The sequence below is a fragment of the Tupaia chinensis genome, unplaced genomic scaffold (assembly GCF_000334495.1).
Source record: "Tupaia chinensis unplaced genomic scaffold, TupChi_1.0 Scaffold000231_2, whole genome shotgun sequence".
NCBI classification, from domain to species: Eukaryota; Metazoa; Chordata; class Mammalia; order Scandentia; family Tupaiidae; genus Tupaia; species Tupaia belangeri.
Genome location: NW_006159707.1, coordinates 3,034,075 through 3,056,831, shown reverse-complemented (window position 1 = coordinate 3,056,831; position 22,757 = coordinate 3,034,075). Strand labels below are relative to the sequence as shown.

At 44.8% G+C, this 22,757-nt stretch overlaps 1 protein-coding gene across 2 annotated transcripts in view; it reads right to left on the bottom strand.

Moving 5' to 3' along the window:
* COG7 (component of oligomeric golgi complex 7) overlaps positions 1 to 22,757 on the bottom strand; it is a 92,456-nt gene that overhangs the window by 35,344 nt on the left and 34,355 nt on the right. For both annotated transcript variants that reach the window (XM_014587741.2, XM_006148310.3), the window contains exons 8-13: positions 19,659 to 19,786; positions 16,307 to 16,461; positions 12,457 to 12,573; positions 8,922 to 8,987; positions 2,903 to 3,089; positions 398 to 538 (exon numbers count right to left, since the gene is read on the bottom strand). In XM_014587741.2, coding sequence (XP_014443227.1) covers positions 398 to 538; positions 2,903 to 3,089; positions 8,922 to 8,987; positions 12,457 to 12,573; positions 16,307 to 16,461; positions 19,659 to 19,786 — 794 coding nt within the window. The remainder of the gene's footprint in view (positions 1 to 397; positions 539 to 2,902; positions 3,090 to 8,921; positions 8,988 to 12,456; positions 12,574 to 16,306; positions 16,462 to 19,658; positions 19,787 to 22,757) is intronic.

The following is a 22,757-nucleotide window of genomic DNA, read 5'->3' as shown; positions in this document are numbered from 1 at the left end:
TTCCAGAACTAATTCCCACAAACATTTTGTGTGGCATGAAAATAATTCAGTCTCGAAAGACAGCAAGCTCTACTGACCTGGCCTAGCCTGTGCAGGGCACGTAATCTCCCTTACTTCTCCCGACAGGGCACAGCTGTGCTGCCCCAAATGGGGAAAGTTAATCAAGCAATAATCCTAAGAAACAGCCCATAAATAAAGTACCAGAGTAACCACAATTAAGATAAGACATTCATGCACTGAAATTCATTAAGCTGAAGTGGGAAAGTGACTCTTTGTAGCCTACGAGAGTAATAGTGGGATCCTCCCAAGGCTCTGGAGGCAGGGAGGGTTAAGCCTACACTGGAATCTGCTTGAGGAGGCAGGACTAGAGCGGCCACCACCACAGTCGGGGACTCACGTCCATCTTGGAAACCAGTAGCAGCTGCTGTTTGATGCGCAGGAACACGGAGTCGAAGGCCAGCTGGTGGGCCTGCTGGTTAAGCCGAGTGAGGGCTGCTCGAGACGCAGACAGCAGGTTGTGATTACTCGACCCTTTTTCCTAAGGAAATGTGAAAGGCAAATTTGTTAAGCCCTGAATTCAACCAAGATATCAGCTAATTACACATTCTGAAAAGTCACTGGAAGGAGGATCGTGAGGGAGAGTTCCATACAGTGGTGGTGGCTAAGCTGGGCTGGGCCCCAGGTCCCCTGGGGAACACACTGAAGTTCAGACATACACACGCCACCCCAGAGCTACTGGATCAGAGTCCACTAGGAGTGGAGTCCAGAAATATGTATTTCTTTTTCCTTTTCTTTTTTGGAGAGGTTTTTGCTATAGGGTGCGTGTGCTCACCAGGAAGACAGAGAGAGACAGACACATAGAAAGCGAGAAATCACCCCCCGGGAGATGGCCACGCTGCAGTCCCTTCTCCTCCATTCTCCTCTCAGGATCTTGGGCACGCACGCACATGTGCCTGGTGTGAGTTTAAGCCACCGGGTCCGGGACTCGAACCGCGGTCGACTACATGGGAGTCCAGCGACATAGCCATTACGCCAACTGCTGGTCCCCAGAAATATGTATTTCTAGTTCAGTTTTCCAGGTGATTCTGATGCATCTGGTTGAACATGGGTTTATGGATTGGCAGTTTAGGGATAATGAACCTGTGACTGTCCCTCAAGGACAGAGGAGGTGGGAAGAAAGGATCAGAGACTTTACAAATAAAACTAGAGAGGCTGGATGGTGGAACAGTGGTAAAATGCAACACTTTTCGAAGCAACCCTACATGGGAACGTTCCCAGTTCAAGTCTGGAGACCTCCCAGAGTATGCGGGATACATGTTCATGATTTGGGGATGGCTGAGGGCTAGAGGTGAATCATGGTGTGACAACCCTATTGGGGATACTGTCTCTCTGTCTCTTGACTCATGGTAGAATTAAATATACTTTAAAAAAAAAAAAAAAAAAAAGCCTGAATGATGAACACAGCCCTGATTCCCAGGCAGGTCAGGCCAATTATACTTGGCTAAAAGCCAAACTACGTATAACCTGTGTGAGTCTCAGGGAATTTCAAACAGCCTGAGAAAATATAGGGATGGAAAATGTAACCATAGTTTTGTTCTTATAACTGAACTGATTATAACAGACATAAATCAGATTAGCAATAAAGATAAATGGAGTTACTTTGACTTAGTTACAGAAGCATGGATGAATGAGTTTACAGAACTTTCTGTTTGTCAAGCACAGATACAGCCAGTTGGCGGGCCAAGATGCAGAGATGGGAGACCCTGGAGGGCCACACAGGAGTCTCAACCCGTTCAGCAACCCCGTTTGCCCCCTGCGGAGCTCCAGGCCAGTCAGGAGAACTTGTGGTGCATTTGGGGGTGCAGGAACAGCAGTGATTTCTCTACCTAGCACCCACAGAATGAAGGGCAAACCAGACCAGGGAGGTAGGGGTAGTTCTGGTAAGGACGCAGCGGCCCTCTCATAACCCTGTCAGTTCTCGGGAGCTGTGGCTCATTCCATTTGTTGGGAACGTCCCCTGTCCCTGGTCCTGCGGCCCAAAGCTCCAAGTCAAGGGCAGGTTTATGGAAGACAAACTAAGAGTTTAAAGAAAAGCCAGGAGAGGACACTGATCCCCGACACGGAGGGACGAGCCCTGGAGGACACGTCTCTCCACCCTTGCTCCTCCCCGGGCTGGAGAGCGACTCTGCCAACGACTGGGTCCAGGTCCTCTTTGCTGGTTCTGCCTGCGCACAGGCAGTACACATCTGGACTCTCCTACACCATCCGGTAAAGGGGAATGCCCCTCAGGGGACCCGAGGGCAGTCCAGCCCCACGTCCTGCTGACAAGTTTAACACTTCAGTGAAGTACAGCAAGTCCCTGTAGCTGCAGACCAAAAGCCACGTTCTCCAACCTGGCTTTCTACCAGTACAGAGATCCATCTAGGCCGGCCCATCACACAGCAGCTAAGCGCAGTGCACCAAGGGCTGGATCCCACACGGGCATTGCAAATCCTGGCCCCTGTGGCTGGAGAAACACACACTGAGAGCATGTGCATGTGTGCCCCAACCCCTGACCGGATAGAGAACTGGAGGAAAATAACTGCAGCATGACCACGCCCCCTAGGGGCTGTTTTCTCGCTTTCCCTCTCTCTCTGATTTTGCTGAACACTCTGGCAAGTGAAAAAAAAGAAAAGAAAAAAAGATCCATCTATCCCACTCCTACAGCTTTATCTCAGTAGGTTTCAGCCCAGTTTAGTTCATTAGCTCCTTAAAATCCCGACACAAATGAAACAAAGAAGTGGTGGCAGGGCCTGTGACAGCTGGAGGCCCACACACAGAGTCAGAAGCCTGGATCCTGGAGAGGGCGAGTGACGAGGGAAAAACTTTCATTTGTACGAATGCCAGCCGGCTGGTCTCATACCTTGAGGGTATAAAGTATTTCCATTAGACTGGCATATTCAGCAGGGTTATCTTTCTGGAGGTAATTATATTCTTGCCATGGGTTCTTGGCAGTGCTCTTCTTATCTGTCAAGATGCTATCCTGAAAACCAGCCAGGCTCCGCGGGCTGTAGGAGTCGGAGAGGTACTTCCCGGCTGTGGACAAAATCCTGAAATGAAAGTGAGGACCATTATGCCCTGAGCTCTTTGTACGGAACTTTCTTCGGGGAGCAGTCAGGTTGCTCCTTACTAAATCTCAGAACATCCCCCTCTGAGGCAGACTGAATTCAGGTCCAGTCCATAAGGAAACAAAGATGTGCTCCTTCCTTATGTAGCAATGAGTGGGACCCTGGTCCACAAAAACCCACAAGTGTTTCTTGTTCCGATTCAACACTCATGCCACCAGAACATGCCATCTTCCTAACTATGCGGACAGGCAGCTGACACAGGACAGTTCTCAGGACACCAACTGGAGCCCTCGCACCTTCTATGCATACCCTGCTCGCTGGACAAGCCTCACGGTGTGGACTAGTCAAGCGCCAGGGTAGGCCCCAGGCACACAACTGCAGAAACTTCTAGGCAGGGCAGAGGGCTGCTGTCCCTGGGGAAGATGGTGGCAGCTCACTGCACGCCTCTTTATCCACGGGACTCACCCATTCTGTGCTGGGCCTGTGCAATGTTTGTTTCAACAAGCGTTGTAATGTTCATTTTTGTGGTTTGGGTGCTACAGAGGGATCTACTGAGAGAAGCCAGCACTTTCCAATTTCAAGAAAGAACGCCTAAAGGAAGTTCACGTTATAATCATCCTCTTGTACTGCTGGGAAGGTGACTCTACCTCCAACAAGGATGACCTGCCCCTGATGGCGAGGCTCCCCCACTCTGAGTTTCCTCAGCCCAGTTTCACCATTCATCCTACACAGATGCAAACAGAATTATGCGAACATATGTAACCAGGAGAAAAGATATTGTAACATATCCCAAATTTTAATTCCTGGATCCCTGCCCCCTTGGTATCACTTCTTATAAAAAATTGCTTTGGAGACCAGCAGTTAGTGTAATGGCTATGTCGCTGGACTCCCATGTAGTTGACCGCGGTTTGCGTCCCGGACCCGGTGGCTTAAAACTCACGCCAGGCGCGTGTGCGTGCATGCCCAAGATTCCAGGAGGAGAGCGGAGGAGAAGGGATTGAGGCATGGCCATCCCCTCTGGGGGGTGATTTCTCACTTTGTCTCTCTTGTCTCTCTCTGTCCGGCGAGCGCACGCTCCCTACAGCAAAAACCTCTCAAAAAAAAAAAAATTGCTTTGGACATGGTAGCTTTGTGTCGCCCTCACTTTTTCAAAGACAGATCCCCTGAGTTTGTCAAGGAATGCCTGCACTTGCAAATAAACCCTGGGGTTAGGATCTTCCTGAGGAGCCACCGACAACATGAGCAGCCACCTGCCTTTACTGTGAAGGTCAAGGTAGTCTTCCCTGCTGCTTACGCCTGCCACTAGTTTTGGTTGCGTCTTCTGTCTGCACACTGTGGCCCGTCTGCCCCTAGCTTCCTTCCAATCTTCCCCACTCCTTGTCTGGATTGCAGTAACCTTCCAACGGGCTCTTTCCTCTAGTCCTTCCACACCCCATCTTATCTATTCTCCTAAGGGTCAAGAGAATGAGTTTTAAAAGGTAAATCTGATTTTGTCTTTTTCCCAAAGGTACTCTAGTTTCCAGGATAAAAATAAAAGCACCTAGCCATGGTACCCAGACTCCTCCAGCACTGCAGCCTTCCAAAACAAACATACATTCCCTCCACCCGTCCACGTGTCCAGCCTCTCCTCACTCCCTGTGCTTTCCACGCCCACATGCCTTGCTCACACATTTCCTCTGTCAGAAACGCCCTCCCCTCCTTGCACTTCTTCAAGGACTGGTCCCAAAGGCTTCTCCTCTGTCAGCCTTTAACCTCCTCACCCTGCCTGCAGCCCCAGCTGGGCACTCAGCGCTCTGCTCCCAGCAGCCTCTTGCCTCTGCTATGCACTGATCCACATGGTCTCATTCCTCTCCCATGAGAAGTGAGGGCAACACGCACCCTGGTCTTCACATCGGAATCCCTCACTCCTAGCACAGTGCCTGGCATGTAGCGGGTGCTCAGTAACTGATCACTGAATGACAGCTGACTCTGGGTTTGGTGACCGGGAAGTTGCGAGTCAAGCTTCTGTCTTTGCCTTCTGGGAAGCCAGCTCTCTTTTGCAGGGTCACTGCACTATTCCAGGCTCAGGTGGCTTGGAGGATATTGCCCTCGCTGTGTTAGCTGCCATCCAAGTGGAAGGAAACTGGATATGCCGGAAGTGTTTAAGTATTAAGGACTAGTTAAAAATGTCCGAATAGACCCAGTTGAGGCAGCTGTGCTGCTGACAATAAGCAGTATACTGAGGCCACATAAAAGGGCTCGATTCCTGGCCCATTCTAAAAGTCAGGAATGATGGTGCACACCTATAGCCCTGCTACTTGGGAGGCTGAGGCTGGAGGACCACGACAGGGCAAAAGCCTGTCTGAAAAAACGAATGTTGGAATAGTCTTCCCCGGCCTCCTTTTCACCCCTATGGCACTGATGTGGCCATGAGCACCTGACTCCTGCTGCCTGTGCTTACCAGTACTGTAACTAAGCCTCACGGGAAAGAGCACTGGTGCCTTCACTAGCCAGAGACACTTCTCACCACTGTAATGGGTTCTCCGCTAGGTCTGGGCTATCAAGTGATTAAACAGTCTTTGCCCTCAAGAAACTCAGGAATTAACGGGGGAGTCCAACATGTAGCAGGTGCTCAGTAACTGATCACTGAATGACGGGTGACTCTGGGTTTGGTGACCAGGAAGTTGAGAGTCAAGCTTCTGTCTTTGCCCTCTGAGAAGCCAGCTCTCTCTTGCCACCACGCTAGCTGCCATGCCAGGAGCAAGCAGGAAGTGTCACAGGGGAGGGAGCATTAGAACACTGTCTATTTCCTCAGTTCCTTCCTTTTCAGGGTGTTACTAACCACTCCTCAGCCAGAGAAAAGTGTACATTTATACTGGGTTTCTCCCACCTGACTGTGCCATGGAACTGTCCCACTAAGACCTCATTCTGGTGAAAAATACCACTGTTACAAAAGTCAGTGGGAGGGCACCAGCAAGTGATGTGGTTACGGTGCTGGACACTCTCACATGGCCGACCATGGTTTGAGTCCTGGACCTGATGGCTGACTGTCTCACTTTCCCTCTCTCTCTCTCTGTGTCTCTCTCTGGTCAAATTAAAATAAATGAATGAATAAATGAAATTAGATAAATAATTATTAAAAAAAAAAGTCAGTGGTGGGTACCAGGCAAGTACAGAGGAGCCACAGTGACCTCCCTCCTGTCTCTTGCCCAAGTTGTTCATGCTGAGAGAAATCTCTCAGGTGACACACAGCTCAGTCCTGCTTTACTCAGTCCATAAATCACAAAATGATCCCAGTAAAGAAGGGATCTTAATAGCCCAGTAGCCAAGGTCAGTCTTGTCGCCCAAGCAGTCTGGAACGCTCTGAGCTATTGCCTCTGCTGCCTGTGGGGAGTGGTCTGTGGTCAGAGTCTGGGATCTGCAGGTGAGATTGATGGGGAGATAAGATAAGCTTTACAGGCAGCTGCGACACATGTGCCATGTGGCCTCCCAGACAGGGACACAGATGGTGACTGTCCCTGTCCAGGTTCGGTGTTTCCAGGATGACCTCACCTCTTACAGAGGCTCCCTTGGATACACCCAGCTGTTCTCTTCTCACGCCAAAGCTGGAGCCAGGCTCTCAGCCTCTCAGGCTGCAAAACAGTTAGGAGACTCATCCTTCATCCATCACGTCCCATTCAACCTACTAATCAAACTTCTATAGCCCTTGGGATGCAATATTCACCTTGGTTAGAGGAAAATCTGTATATCCACCCATGGAAAGGTGTTGACATACAGACTTAGAGAAACACAAGTCTAAGAGTAGTGACCTGTGAGAAAAGGCAGAATGGGGGTGATATTCACACACTCTGGATGACTCAGGTAATGCCAAGGTTCAAATCACTGCTACTTCCACAAATAATTTTTTCAGGGGGCTTATAAAATGATTACTTATGCCAAAGTCTATGTCTCAATTTTTGTTTATTTGTCAAGTCAGGGATAAGAAGGGTACCTACCTTTTCAACCACTGGGGAGGTTAATGAGTTAACTCACATGAAATTCATATCATCAGAGCTCAGTAAATATTATGAAGTGGGGGAAAAGGGAGACTGTTAATGTTTTTCTCTGGAAAGAAACATTTTTAGGAAGAGGAGATTTTCAGTTTTTATTCTGAATTCTTGTAAACTGTTGACTTTTGTACTGAACTACTATAATTAAGAAAACGAAATGCTATAAGCATTTCATTCAAATCTGTGATAAAATCTCACCTCTCTTTTTAAAGAATTATTTTATTTAATTTTATTCATCATTACTATTTTTTTTAATTTATCCAGAGAGAGAGAAAGGAAAAGTGAGCAAACAAGTCAGCAGATCCAAGACTCGAACTGCGGTCAGCGCTATGGGAGTCCAGCGCCTTAACTGCCACACCACCTGCCAGCCTCAAAATCTCACCTCTTCTTCTAAGTCCTCTGAGACTAGTTGAAACTCCCTCACCCCTCCACCTAGGCTCCTCTGTCTGGGGCACGTGTGTGGGAGCGGGCCTTTACTTGGTTTATATTATTAATATTTGTATGCATCCATTTGTATGTCTGAGGTGCTTCGGCTTTATTCATTCTAGGAAGTCACATAATTTCTGCACTGGACCATCAGGGATTTAGGAACAGCTAGAGCTGCTTTCCCCAAAATGAGAACCATTACCCACAATCGTAGACTTGAAGACAGTCTGTGGGCTCAGGAAGAAGGAAGACATAGTCGTGAGAAGAAGTAACGGTCGACACAGAGGCAGACTCTGAGGCCAGCCTGCCTCCCTGCTCAGCATCTTACCCCTGCGCCCCGTGCTGCCCCAGGACCAGAGACTTCAGCTTTTATCTAAAACATGCCCAAAATGCCATCACTCAGAGATTAGTGGGGTTTTTTTTTGTTATTGATGTTTTGTTTTTAAGACAGGGTCTCGCGATGCCACGATCTTCCCGCCCAGCCTCCCGAGTGGCTGGGATTACAGTTGTGCACCACCACACCTGGCTTTCAGCGTGGGTGGGAAACTGAACCTGCGCCTGCCAGGTGACCTCAGCCTCCAGCACCTACCAGCACGTATCACCATGGCTGGGCCACTTAGAGATCACTTCAGGATGGTAAGGAATCATCCAAGAAGGAAGTTAAGGGACTGCTGGATGACAACTGCAAGACACAGAAGTCTTCCCCTCCAGTCCTGAAGAATAGGGACATCAGATGAACCAAGGGAGTGAGAGATTTAGCTGAAAGAAGGACTTTTGAGAGGCTAGAGCTCTTCGAGGAGAAAGAGGCCTGAATGGGGCCACCTCAGGGCACCATACAGCCCTGGAGGTTTCAGGAGAGAAAGGTGGTAGCATGGATTTTTCCTACAGCAGACCCCAGAGATTCTCCTGGGCCCCTCCACCGCAGAATTCCACGGCAAAACCCAGAAGGCAGTCTGTCTAGGTTCATTTCAATTCTGTGGACAGGCCTGGGGGACTCATTCACTAATTGTAATACTGCTTTTATGGACAAAGTTATTTTGAGTCCTAACAACAGACTTACAAGCAAACAGTAGAAACCCAGCCCACACGTAATTTGGAGACAGTATGTACTGTTTCCTTATTTAAGCAGAAACCCTCATCTCTAACCAAAATGACGTGACCATTACCAAGCAGGACAGAGCCTTGCCCTCTTTAGGTGCTCAATAAATGTTTAATGATGACAATAATGACACCTGTGTCTAGGTACAGACTGTCCTCGAACTCTGAGGCTTTCAGATGTCACCATATGCTATCCTTACTGCACGGTGTGCTGGATCGGGTTCCTCCCAAAGCAAGAACCCTAAGGACTAACCTCTCTTACCTGTTTGCAAGCTGCTGCTCAAAGTCCCCACACTGCCGCAAGAGCTCTCCACAGGTGGCTATGATCCTAAATAAAACACAAACCACTTCAAGTTCAAGTATCTGGAATGCTGACATTTACAGGACAAACATTGTCTCATTTTAAAACATTCTAACTATTCCAGTCTTTTTGGTGGTGTTGGGTTCTGGGAAAGCAGTTAACTACTCGATGGCCAATCTAAAACATTTCATTAATTACCAATTAATGGGGACCAGGGGGCATATTAGGTGAGGGCTGGACTCCCACATGGCCCACTATGGTTTGAGTCCTGGACCTGTCAACTTAAAACAAGCCGGGCATGCGTGCATGGATGGAGAATGGAGGAGGGATTGTGGCGTGGCTATCCTTTCTAGGGGGTGATTCCTCACTCTCCCTCTCACTCTTTCTGTTTCTCTGACAAGCACAAGCTCCCTATGGCAGATTCTGTCAGGATTCTGGACATGTATGCATATGCACCCAGCATGTTTTCCAAACTACCAGGGCTGGGATTTGTGGTCAGCTACATGGGAATCCAAATTTCTTATGTGTTGTGCTTAACTGCTGAGCCATGAGGCCAGCCACTGTAGGTAGCTCAGATTTTTAAATCCAAATACGTTACTTAATATTTGTTAGGTACCTGCTATTTGCAAGGCATAGACACTGTTTTGATACAAGAAGTACATCCCTCTCTCTGATAAGGCAGATGAAAATTAATCCACCTGTTTCTCAGAAATAAGCCTCAATGATCAGCTGTGAGGCCAGCCCACATATTTGTATTTAGTAATCTTTTAATTTTCAAGTACTTTTATGCCATGCTTCAATTTCCAGTTATTGAGTCCTTCAACACCAAACTCATAATGTCAGGACAAATCCAGTGATTAAAAACATCTTAAGTGTAGTTAACTTTTAACTTTCTCTAAAAGCACCTATCATCACCAGGGTATCTAGGCATTCCATCATAAGAAAGGTTTATGAGAAAGTAAAATATTCCATTCCCCTCTACTGCAACAGAACAAGCCCGTGCATATTTTCCAGTATTCCAAGCCACCTTAGACAACAGAGGATACAGCTGGCATCTAGACATTGCATTTCTTTCTTTCTTTTTGTTTGGTATTAAGATAATCTTTTTTTTTTGGTCTTTCTTTTGGGAGAGAGAGAGACACATACCCTTGACAGGGTGTTATCATACTATCCCTCTCCCCCGGCCCTCCAGCTTGTCAGGATCTTGGGTGCAACCACCTCGTGTGTTTCAGGCCAACTTAGAACCCAAACCTGCAGTCAGCCACGTAGCCTCCAGCACTGCAGATCAGTACGCTTCCACCTGCACTACTAAAACTGGGTCTCAACATTAAATTCAACCCAAAACTGAAATTCTAGAACGGAACCCATGAAGCCCCCTGGTCCTGGGTGGTTCTGGATCTACCCTGACATCCATCAGAGGGTCTGGATCTGCTCCATCTTCCACTGCATTGAAAACCACGAGTGTCCTGGGCACCCTACACATATCGCTCCAGCCATGGGTCAGGTAGGAAATACATGTGGGTGAAGTGGGCCAGGTGAGGAGCTGCTTCTCTGCTTAGGACATATACCCAAGACGAATGGTTTTAAAGAAAAAAATTCCTAGATTGCCTTTTATCTCATATTGGGACCTCAGATGCCAGACCCAGTGGATCACTGTGACACTGCAGGCCCTGGACTGCCAGAGCTTCCAACTTTTTAGGCAACATTAAAAATCTGGATTATAGGGGCCAGCAAGTGGCATGGTGGTTAAGGGTGCTGGACTCCTACATGGCCGATCATGATTTGAGTCCTGGACCTGGTGGCTTGCTTTCTCACTTTCTCTCTCTCTCTCTATTTCTCTCTTACACATCCTGTCCTTCTTTGGTAAAATTAAAATAAAGTAAATAAAGTTAAACATTAGAAATAAATAAATAAGTAAATAAATAAAATCTGGATTATGTTAAATGCAGTTTTTAAATGTTGGCAGCTAACCCAAATTTTTTAAAAAAATGATCAAATGAAACATGTTGATAGGTCAGATCCAGTCACAGGTCAGCAATCCACACTCCAGCTAAACATGTCAAGGTCAGACCTTCTCAGGCCACTGCTGGTCACACTCTCACCAAGCTGCGGGGCTTGAAGCAACAGTGTCTATCTAGTGTCCACATGTCACAGGTGCTACCCCCTCATCTCTCCCTCAACAACCACTAAAGAAGGTCACCTCGATGTCTTTCACTGAACATTTACAAGGCCCTTTCCAGGTCAAATCGTGTTGCCTTACCATTTAGTTCTGTAATTCTCAGGTCCAGAAATAGGACCCAATCAGCTGTGCATTTTCCAGAATATTGGGTTGTTGGGAAAGTCATGATGCACTTTTGCACAGAAAAACAAAAAATACATCACGACTTTCTCGACAACCTAATACAAGCTCTAGGCCCAGCACAGTGGTGTTTCAATAGCACGGCAATGCAATGCTGGAAGCCATAGGGAAGACTGGAGTTCAGTTCCAGGTTGACCTGTACTCACTGAGTGTGTACATGCCCATCTATCTAGGTTGGCTGGCAAGGCAGGGAGGGCAGATTGTGGGATGAGACACTGAAAGTGCTTATCTCTCTTTGTCTCATGAAATAAACTTTCAAAAAAATTTGCTATAGAGTACACATGCTTCCTGGAGGAGAAAGAGATAGAGAAAGCAAGAAAGTACCCCGCAGGGGGAATGGCCATGTTGCAATCTCTTCTCCATTTTCCTCTCAGAATTTTGGTCATGCACACACATACCCAGCATGTTTTTCAAGTTACCAGGTCCAGGATCTACACAGTTGGCCATGTGGGATCCAACTGCCTTAACCACTATGCCACTGGTTGACCTGAAATAAACTTTTTCTAAAAAATAAAAACATAGGGTCAGCAGATAGCATGGAGGTCAAGGCACTGGATCCACATGGCTGACTGTGTGGTTCGAGTCCCAAACCCAGTGGCTTAAGAATCACACTGTATGTGCATGTGTGCCCAAAATCCCAAGAGAATGGAGGAGAAAGAATTGTAGTATGGCCATCTCCCCAGAAGTGAATCCTCCCTTTCTCTCTCTCTCTCTCTCTCTCTCTGTTTCTCTCCGATAAGTACACATGGCCTATAGGAAAAAAAAAAAAAAAAAAGGAAGGAAGAAAGAAATTAAAATATAAGCTCTAAGTTTTAGGTGTATAAAAACAATAAGCTAAGAAGGGAAAAATCTCACAAACCAAATATAAAAAACTTTAGCCATTCACAGAGAGGAAGTATTCATAAAGTAGTTTTCCAAGTATTTTAAGAGGTAGAGGAATCTTCTTGGTGTTTTTCTGTTGGTTTGTTACTTTGTTTATTGGTTTATATTTAGAATATACAGTATTAGCTTAAAAGCAAGGCAGTGAAGGAAATAAATGAACCCCTTACAAGCACATTTATCATTTCTATGTACCATGTTATGCATGTTTATGCTGACTACATTAGGCTCACATTTAAATTCCATCCCCTACTTTACCTAATGGAGTTTTGAAAAGCCGTCCAATCTTCTTGAAAAAGGGAGTTGGGAGGAATATCATCCAGTTTGCACTTCTTTCGTATTGATTGGAGAGTATTGGTGAAATCAGACACATACCTATGGAGAAAGGGGAAAAAATGACAGGGGTGTCATCGTAAGCGCCTCGAACCTAAAAACATCTGGAATTCTACAGCTTTGGACAAGCTGCTAATGACCTTGAGAGCATCTTTGCTGGCCATCACCAAAAAGTAAAACTCTGGCCATGAAAAGCTGTCGTCTGTGTGGCAAGACTGTCTTAATGATGCTGGCAGAGCAGCTTTAAGAGAAATGCTACAGACGAGGAGGACTAAGTCAACCAAGTCAACTTCAGTGACCAACCAGGTGAGAGATGAGGCTGGTAAATTACCTCTCATCCTCATAAATGGATTTCTTTGGCAACAGGTTTGAAGAATTGCTTAGTACATTTCAGTCCCACCCTAATAACCAACTGGGACCTGGGGTATTGCATGGCAATTTACTGACGTTCGGGGTCTTTTTGTAGTAGTCTAATTAATCTCCTAAATTTAGATTAAACAGCCATGGCAGATAGATTAAAGGTTGATGGTGGACCAGCAGGTGATGTAGTTGTTAGGGTGCTGGATCCCACATGGCCAACTCCACTGTTTAAGTCTTAGACCCAAGGGCCTGAAAAACATGCCAGGCAAGTGAGTGTGTGTGCCCAAAATCCTAAGAAGGAAATGGAGAAGGGACTATGGTGTGGCCATCTCTTCCTGTGGGGAGATTTCTCATTTTTCTACTCTCTCTGCCTCTGTCTATCTCTCTATGGTGAGTGCATGCACACCATGGAGAAAAATATAAAAAAAATTAAAAATAAAAATGGCAGGGACCAGTAGTTAGCATAATGGCTATGTTACTGGACTCCCATGTAGTTGACCGCGGTTCAAGTTCGGACCCAGTGGCTTAAACTCACGCCGGGCATGTGTGCGTGCATGCCCAAGATCCTGAGAGGAGAAGGGATTGTGGCGTGGCCATCCCCCCTGGGGGGGGATTTCTCACTTTCTGTCTCTCTCTTTCTGGCGAGCACATGTGCCCTATAGCAAAAACCTCTCAAAAAAAAAAAAAAAAAGGCTAAAAATAAAAATGGCGGGCAAGAGCCCAACCTTTTTTTAGAGAGATTTTTGCTATAGGGCATGCATACTCGCTGGAAAGACAGAGACAGACAGAAAGAGAGAAATCACACCCACCGGGTAGATGGCCATGCCACAATCCCTTCTCTTCTATTCTCCTCTCAGGAGAGTAGAAAGCACCCACACTTGCCTGACATGAGTTTTAAGCCGCAGGGTCTGGGACTTGAACCATGGCCGACTACATGGGAATCCAGGGACATAACCATTATGCCACCTGCTGGTCCCGCAAAGAATTACTTATTTAATTTTATTACTTATTATTATTGCTATTTACTATAGGACACATGCACTCACCAGAGAGACACACAGAGAGAGAGATGGAAAGTGTGAAAGCAAGCTGCCAGGTCCAGAATTTGAACTTTGGTTAGCAATGTGCAAGTCTAGCACCTTAACCTCTATGCCATCTGCTGGCCTCCCAAGAGTCTGACTTTAATGGCACAGGGGCATGAAAAAAGATTAAAAGCAGGAAGACACTCCCTCACAGATTGTGCTGTTTTTAATTGCTATATATACATACTTAGAGCTCCCTAAACCTACCACAACAAAACAGCATTCAGTTCAATATAAGGAAGTCCTGGAAACTTACAGCAAATTCATTCTGGAACAGACTACCAAGGGAAAGTCTTTTGGACAGCATTCGAATACATCTGTCTATAACTAGAGACTGGAGCTTATAACCTCCTAAGAACCTGTTCGCCTAGATTACACAGGTCAGAGTCTAGCCTTACACTGATTTTCCTTCTGACAGAATGTAATTTTAGCTTCCCTCCCCATCTCTGTTCTTTCTTTCCTTACTTGCTTCTTTTCTACCATTTTTCTTTTCTCTTTTTTCCTTCTTGTAACAGCTTCATTGTGATATAATTGTAAAATGACATAATTCATCAATTTGGAATTCAATTCAACAATTTTTAGCATATTCACAGAATTGTATAACTACAATGACCACAACTTTGGAACATTTTCATCAGCCCAAAAGGAAATCCTATCCCTTTTCTGGTCATCCTCTATGTCTTCCAAATACTCCCAGTCCTAGGCAATCATGGATCTATTTTCTTCTCTATGGATTAGCTTGTTCTGGACACTTCATATAAATGAAATCATACAACATGTGATGTTTTCTGACTGATTTCTTTTACTTAGTATCTTAATATGATGTTTACTACTGTTCACTTTGCTTTTTACTTTTTTTTTTGGGGGGGTATAGGTGCACGTGCTCACAGGAGAGAGAGAAGAGAGGCAAGGGGTAAGAAATCACCTCCTGGGGGGATGGCCACACCACAATCCCTTCTCTTCCATTCTCCTCTCAGGACTTTGGGCACACATGCATACACACCTGCCACGTCTGAGACTTTAACTGTGATCAGCCATAAAGAGTCCAACAAAAAGAGTCCACCTGATGGCCTTGTTTTTTGCATTTTTAATTACACAATAAATACATTAATTTATATGCTTTTTTAGAAAAATTTTAAATAAAAAAAAAAAAAGAGTAAAGCTAAATCCCCTATAACAATCATCCCAGCCCTTTTACATCCCCAGAGATAACCAATGCCATCGGTTTATTAAGCTTCTATATCATGGTTAGCAAACTTTTTCTGGTAAGGTCCAGGCAGCATATAACTCTGGCTTCTCAAATCACATAGTTCCAACTATTCAGTTCTGCCTTCAGAGCAGGAAACAATCACAGGCCATAGGTAAGTGAAAAGCACATTCCAATAAAACTTAATAAAAATAGATGACAGAGTGACCTGTGAACTAAAGTGTGCACACAGGGATATGCAATGCATTTTAAAGTACTCAAAAGCCTCAGAACCGGGGACTGCACCCCTGGGGTTTTTGAATAAAGTTTTAGTAGCACATAGTCATCCCATTCGTTTATGTATTCTCTATGGCTGCTTTTGTGTTACAGAGGTAGAGGGCCACAAAAGTCTCGACTGAAACAGAAACCATGTGGCCTACAAATCCTAAAATATTTATTATCCGGCCCTTTGTAAACAAAGTTTGCCCAGCCCTGTTATAGGAAACAGGCGCTAATTTTTGTATTTTAAAAATATATAAAATGTATTAGACTCTCTATATTACTCTGCAACTTGCTTTTTATCACTCAGAAGCGTGTTTTTGAGATTTATCTCTGTTCATACATGTGGAGCTAACTAACACTTTACCTGCTGCTTAGGGGATCCCTCGTGTGACTACATCCTATCTTATTTAGCTACTGTCCAAACAATGCCATGGTGAACATCCTTAAGTAAGAACATCCTCTAGATGGGGTCAGCAGGTAGCATGGTGCTTAAGGTGCTGGACTCCCAGTGGCTGACCACAGTTTGAGTCCTGGAACCCAGTGGTTTGAAAATCATGCTGGGAGCATGCAGTGCATGCCCAAAATATGGAGAGGAGAATGGAGGAGAAGGGATTGTGGCGTGGCCATCTTAGCTAGGTGTGTGGAGGGGGTGACTTCTCACTTCCCTCTCTCTGTCTAGTGCACGCACCCTAGGGCAAAAACCTTAAAAAGAAAATAAGAAAAAGCAAAGAAAAGAAAATCCTCTTGGGCTCAGCTGCCAGTGCTTCTCCATGGTTTGTATGTAGCAGGTATACAGAACATTTTTAATTGGGACAGATACTGTACTCCAATGTGGCTGGTCCCGCCCCCACTTCCCCAGCCTTACTTGGCAAAGAGGGATTTCAGGGCTGCCAGCAGGCCGCAGGTCCCCAGGCCATTGGTGAATTTGGCGCATCTATCAACAGCCGCAGATGCCAGACCAAAGAGCTTGTTCACAGAGTGGCTCAGCTCCTGCACACAGTCGATCACTTCCCCATGTTCCTGGTCAGCAAATATAGACATACAAAAGCTGCATCAGACTTGTGAACATCTGAAGAGACAATATTAAGATACAAGGGGGGCCAGCTCTGTGTCCAGCTCTGTGGTTAAGGGAGCCAGATCCCACATGGTCAATAGTGCAGTCAGAATCCTGATTCCAGGGCCTGAAAAACGTGCCAGGCTCTCCCCAATTCCTGACATGATACAGAAATGAAGGAGAAGGGGTTATGGCATGACCACACTCCATTGGAGGTACTTTTTTCTTTTCTCTCTCTCTCTCTGGTGAGCACCCATGTCTACTTGAGGAGAGGGGAACAAACAAACAAATAAACAAAACAAGAAGACTGCCAAGCCCTCTCATCTGTGGTAAAAAAATAATTTAACTGGGATATCAGACTGCAGTCCCAGGCCAGCCAGTGGCATGGTGGGTAAGACATAGGAACCAAGCTGGGTCCCTCATGGCAGACTTTACAGTTCAAGTCCTGGACCCAGTAGCTTGAAAAAAACGTGCTAGGTTTGTGTGTATGCATGTGTATATGCCCAAAATCACAAGAGGAGAATGAAGGAGAGGAGACTGCAGAGTGGCCTTCCCCCAGGAGGTGATTTCTCACTTTCCCTCTCTCTCTCCCTCACTCTATGTCTCTCTCTGGAGAGCGCACAAACCCTACAGCAAAAAGAAACAAACAAAAAACAAAGAAAAGAAATATAGTCCCAACCTAAGATGGCTCTTCTAGAACCTGAGTTGGGGGAGGGCAGTCTACATGGCCAGGAAGATCATGGAAATTAACTCCCGGAAGAAAGGAATGAAGGCTTAATTCACCATTCCTTTTTTAAAAAAAAAAAACAAAAAACAAAAATTTTGCTAGAGCATGTCTGTGCTCTTAAACAAACAAAAAACAAAATCTTTGCTAGAGCATTTGTGTGCTCCCCAGACAGTGAGAGAGGTTTGGAAAGAGCGTGAAAGTGAGAAAGTACCCCCCTATAATAGGGGATGGTCACACTGCAACCCCCTCATTCAGCATCTCTTTTCTGGATTTTCAGCACACACGTAAGCCTGCTGTGTTTCTCAAGGCGCTCGGTGTAAGACTTAAACTGCGCAGCTAGCCAGTGAGATCCAGCTGCCTTAACCACCATGCCTCTGGCTGGCCCCATCCTTACATTTTCAATGTTTTCCTTTTTCTATGATTATCATGGTTTCTTTCCCTCTGGCTCTCAAGGTAGAATTCAAGTTCTCCATATTAGACACTCCAAAACAATGCAGCGAAAGGAGAATGCTTCCTTCAGGGGCAAAAACGTAATTCAAGTGGGTAATTGAAGTGGAACTGCCTTTCTAGGTATATCCCTAGAAAACAGGAAAATGACAAGAGGCTGTAGGTAACTACTGTAAGATCAATGATTGCGTTTTTGTTTTGTTTTTAAATAGTCTTTTGCCATAAGGTGTGTGTGCTTGCCAGGGAGAGACAGCCAGTCAGTGAGAGGGCCAGTGAGAAATCATCCCCCAGGTGATTGATGGCCATGCCACAATCCCTCCTCCTCCACTCTCCTCCTGGGATTTTGGACTTGCATGCACACAGGCCTAGAATGAGTTTTAGGCCACCAGGTCCAATTTTCAAACCGCAATCAGGCATGCGGGAATCCAGCGCCTGAACCACTACCCCACCTCTGGCTCCAGTCACCGTGTAACTTTACAGAGGTATAACATGTTTTTCCCAGCATGAATACAGAGCACATTAGTCAAGTCAAAGATATTATCATATATTGGGCATTATCGCCAACAGGTTAACTTTTCATTTTTTGTGTCTACTGAATGTTTTGTTTGTTTTTTTCCTCGATCAATTTTTTTTTTCCCTAAGGTTTTTGCCACGTGCGCTCGCCAGAGAGAGACAGAGGGAGGGAAAGTAAAAAAATCACCCCCCACAGGGGATGGCCATGCTACAATCCCTTCTTCTGCATTCTCCTCCTCTCCTCCTGGGATTTTGGACTTGCATGCACACAGGCCTAGAATGAGTTTTAGGCCACCAGGTCCAATTTTCAAACCGCAATCAGGCATGCGGGAATCCAGCGCCTGAACCACTACCCCACCTCTGGCTCCAGTCACCGTGTAACTTTACAGAGGTATAACATGTTTTTCCCAGCATGAATACAGAGCACATTAGTCAAGTCAAAGATATTATCATATATTGGGCATTATCGCCAACAGGTTAACTTTTCATTTTTTGTGTCTACTGAATGTTTTGTTTGTTTTTTTCCTCGATCAATTTTTTTTTTCCCTAAGGTTTTTGCCACGTGCGCTCGCCAGAGAGAGACAGAGGGAGGGAAAGTAAAAAAATCACCCCCCACAGGGGATGGCCATGCTACAATCCCTTCTTCTGCATTCTCCTCTTGGGATTTTGGTACGCACATACACAAACATGTACGCACATGCCTGGTGTGATTCTCAAGCCACCAGGCTTGGGTCTTGAACCGCAGTCACCCATGTGGCCATCATGCCACATGGTCCCTCTCTGATTAATTCTTAAATGTCAACTCACCTCACACTAGACAGCAGTAAATGATTTGGGAACAAATCATTTGAAATGGAAATGGCTTCTAATCCCCAATGTTGCCTAAAGAGTAAACCAGCCCCTACGGCATTGTCCATGAATGATAATTCCTGTGCTCATTTGCCTATCTTTCTTATACAAAAGATTAATTCAGTAAAGATTACTGAGCCAGCCTATGGCATGGTGGTTAGGGTGGCTGGATTCCACATGGCCAGCCTCCCAGTTGGAGTCTCAGATCCAGCGGCTTGAGAAAATACCCTAGGCTCATGTGTCCCTAATACCTAGAAAGTAGAAATCAGAAGGGATTGTGGTATGATCATTCCCCATGGGGATGCTCTTTCACGTTCCCTCTCTTTCTCTCTAGGAAGTACACACAGCCTCTTGGGGAAAAAAAAAATTATGAAATCAGGGAGATGATCACTATATCCCCCAACGATTCAGGCTTTTCATTTTGCTAGACCTTTATTAGGGATTTTTAAATAGAAAATTGGTAGCAAATCTGTAGTGTCTTCTTATATTTGGATTACAAAAACCCACAAGGCATTTAAAGCTCTTTTTTTGCACATCGGATCCCACTCTCCAACTCTCTGCCAAACTCTACCAGAAACCTGGCAGAGATAGCTTCTTACATGGCCACTGGCAGGATTGTGACATTACCAAAGGCACAGCGCTGATCTGGATGAGGAGGTTGCTCTCTTCCATGTCGCCATACTTGAGCTGGTAGGGTTTGTACGGGCTGTACACGGCATCCACCAGCTCCATGACTTTCACCAGGTTGTGCTCATCTTTAGAGAATCAGAAATTAAAAGCAACAATGAACGGAGAATCTGAAATTAGTGCTAGAAGCAATAGGCAAGAGATATTTTACTAGAACTTTTCCTGTTTTATCTTCAAGGATGTCTATATTTTGTTAACCCACTTTTATCATCCTTGAAGCTTCTTCAATAATCACTTCGGTATATATATCTGGATAAATCTGGGCTTTGGACATTGTTTGCCCAAAACAGCAACCCCCTTAATCTCACAATGATCATAGTCAACAATCCCTTTAAATGATCTGTTGTCAGGATCAGGTTCAAGAAGAACTGCTGCACAGGCCAGCGGTAGTATGGTGATGAAGGCAGTTGGACCCCATAGGGCCAACTATGCAGTTTGAATCTCACACCTGGTGGACTGAAAATCACACAGGCCACCTACCTGTGCATGTGAGCCCAAAAATCCTGAGAAGAAAGTGAAAAAGGGATTGTGGTGTGGTCATTCCCCCTGGGGATGATTTCTCACTTTCCCTCTCACTGTCCTTCTCTCTCTCTCTGTCTCTCTCTGGCAAGCACACACACCCAACAGCAAAACTAAAACAAAAAAGAAAGAAAGAAAGAAAGAAAGAAAGAAAGAAAGAAAGAAAGAAAGAAAGAAAGAAAGGAAGGAAGGAAGGAAGGAAGGAAGGAAGGAAGGAAAGAAAGAAAGAAAGAAAGAAAGAAAGAAAGAAAGAAAGAAAGAAAAAGAAAGAAAGAGATCAACAAATAAAGTTTTGGAAACAATCTCAAAAGGGGATGAGTGAATATAATGGCCTCCTTACTGATGTCCTCAGATCCTCTGGTCCTCTCCAATCTTTCCTCCACACCAAAGTTACAGAAATATTCCCCCAACAGAAATCCAACCACATTACTGCCCTATTCGCAACGTTTCAGTAACCTCCACTGCTCGTCAGTTGGAGTCCAAAATCCTTCTACACTAACAGAGCTCAGCACTATCTGATCTCAGGAGGTGAAAAATGGTGGCGTTTAACAGTGAAGCCTCTCTATGGAAGCTCTGCTGCTTTCCAGGTATCTGACTGCATGCAGACGACTTAACTTTGCCACACATGTTTCCTCGCTGACAAAATGAGGATAATCATGCCATCAATTTTATAAGGCTTTTGTAGAAATTAGGTAAAATAACGTATGTTCTGGCATGTGGTAAATGCCGAATAAATATCAGCTATTTTTGACTATTTCTACAACGTCACCCTTCACTGCTCCCTAGCTGCCAGCTTTCTCTCAGTTCCTGAAGGGACCATGCTCCCTCTGACCATGTGCGGACCCCTCTGTCTGGAAGGACTTTCTTTCTCCCCATTTCTCTTCATCTAGTTAACACCTCCTCCTCCTTCAATAATCACTCAGCTCAAGTCTGCTGGTCTCAATGATCTTTCTTTGATTATATACTCTTAGAACCATTTGTTTTTCTTCAAGTATTTATTTTACTTTGTAATTATACACTCATTAGCGTGATTATTCGATTACCTCCTACTGTAATGCGCACACTTGAGATTAAGAACCAAGTCTGGTTTTGCTCAGCACTGTATCTTCACCATCCAGTTCTCCAGGATGAATACATTTGTAATGGAATGAATAAATTAAATACATTCTGAATGCCCCATAACGCAGTCATGACAAATAATTGCATGCATAAACATATATAATTGCATATAAAACAAACTGTTGGGAACCAGGATTCTCACAGCAGGAGATAGGAGATGCACATGAGTGTGTAAGAAGTAAAAATCTTGTGGCATTGGATTTGATTAGGAAGTATCGGTATAAACCAGCAATTAAAACAATGTATTTCCTAGCTCTGTCCACCAAAATAGCCTAGAAATAATAATAACTCAGTATCAATGAACACTCTTGGTGTTCAGATTTTAGTTTCTAAATACCATTTTGTTATAAGAAATCAGACTCCCTGGGAACATAGCCAATTCCAGGTCTGAGTCAAGGGAAAGTACAAGGTGTTCCTAGAATAAAAAAGTAAGAAAGCACACAAAGACTGGTAGGGCATGCCAAAAAGATAAAGGAGCCAGCTTAAAAATGTATCCACTGTCCAAATTTGAAATAATCTGAACATCATGATAATAACAGAAAATACCTGAATTAAAAAAAAAATCTATGAATCCTAGAGATATAAAAGAGACAAAAAGAGGGGCCAGCAAGTGGCATGGTGTTAAGTCGCTGGACTTCCATATGGCCAACCACAGTTCGAGTCCCAGAACTGACAACTTGCTTTCCCACTTTCCCTTTCTCTCTCTCTGGCCAAATAAATAATAATAATAAATAACATTAAATAAATCATTCTTTTTAAAAAATTACTCTTATAAATGAGCCAGAAATAGGCTAAACTCACAGAGAGAAAAACAGGCAAAAAGCAATTTAAAATAGAAAAAAAATGTATAATTTTTTAAACTGCTAATAAAAAAAGTGAAAAGTTAAAATTACATATCATTAATTGTTTATAAATGTCAGAATACTGGGAGGAAAAAGAACCTAGTGATAGTAGAGGCATAGTGGTTAAGGCGCTGGACATGGCCAACTGTGGTTTGAGTCCCAGACCCAGTGGCCTGGAACTCACGCCTGGTATGTGTGTGTGCATGCCCAATGTCCTGAGGGGAAAATGGAAGAAAAGGGATTGGAGTGTGGCCATCGCCCTTGGGGAATGATTTCTTGCTTTCTGTTTCTCCATCTCTGACTATTATCTCCAGTGAGTGCATACAACCTATAGCAAAAATCTCTCTCTCAAAAAAAAATAAGATTCTAGTGATGGCAAGAGCCTGGGGGAATGGACACCCTCATTCACAAAACTAGGAAAGGGTCAATGCAGCTTTCTATATCTGGCCCCTTTCCTCTCTTGGAAAGTAAATAAACCTTTTTTTCTGCTTTCTAAAACAAACAAAAAGTTGGGACCAGCAAGTGGAGTAGTGGTTAAGGCGCTGCACACTCCCATATG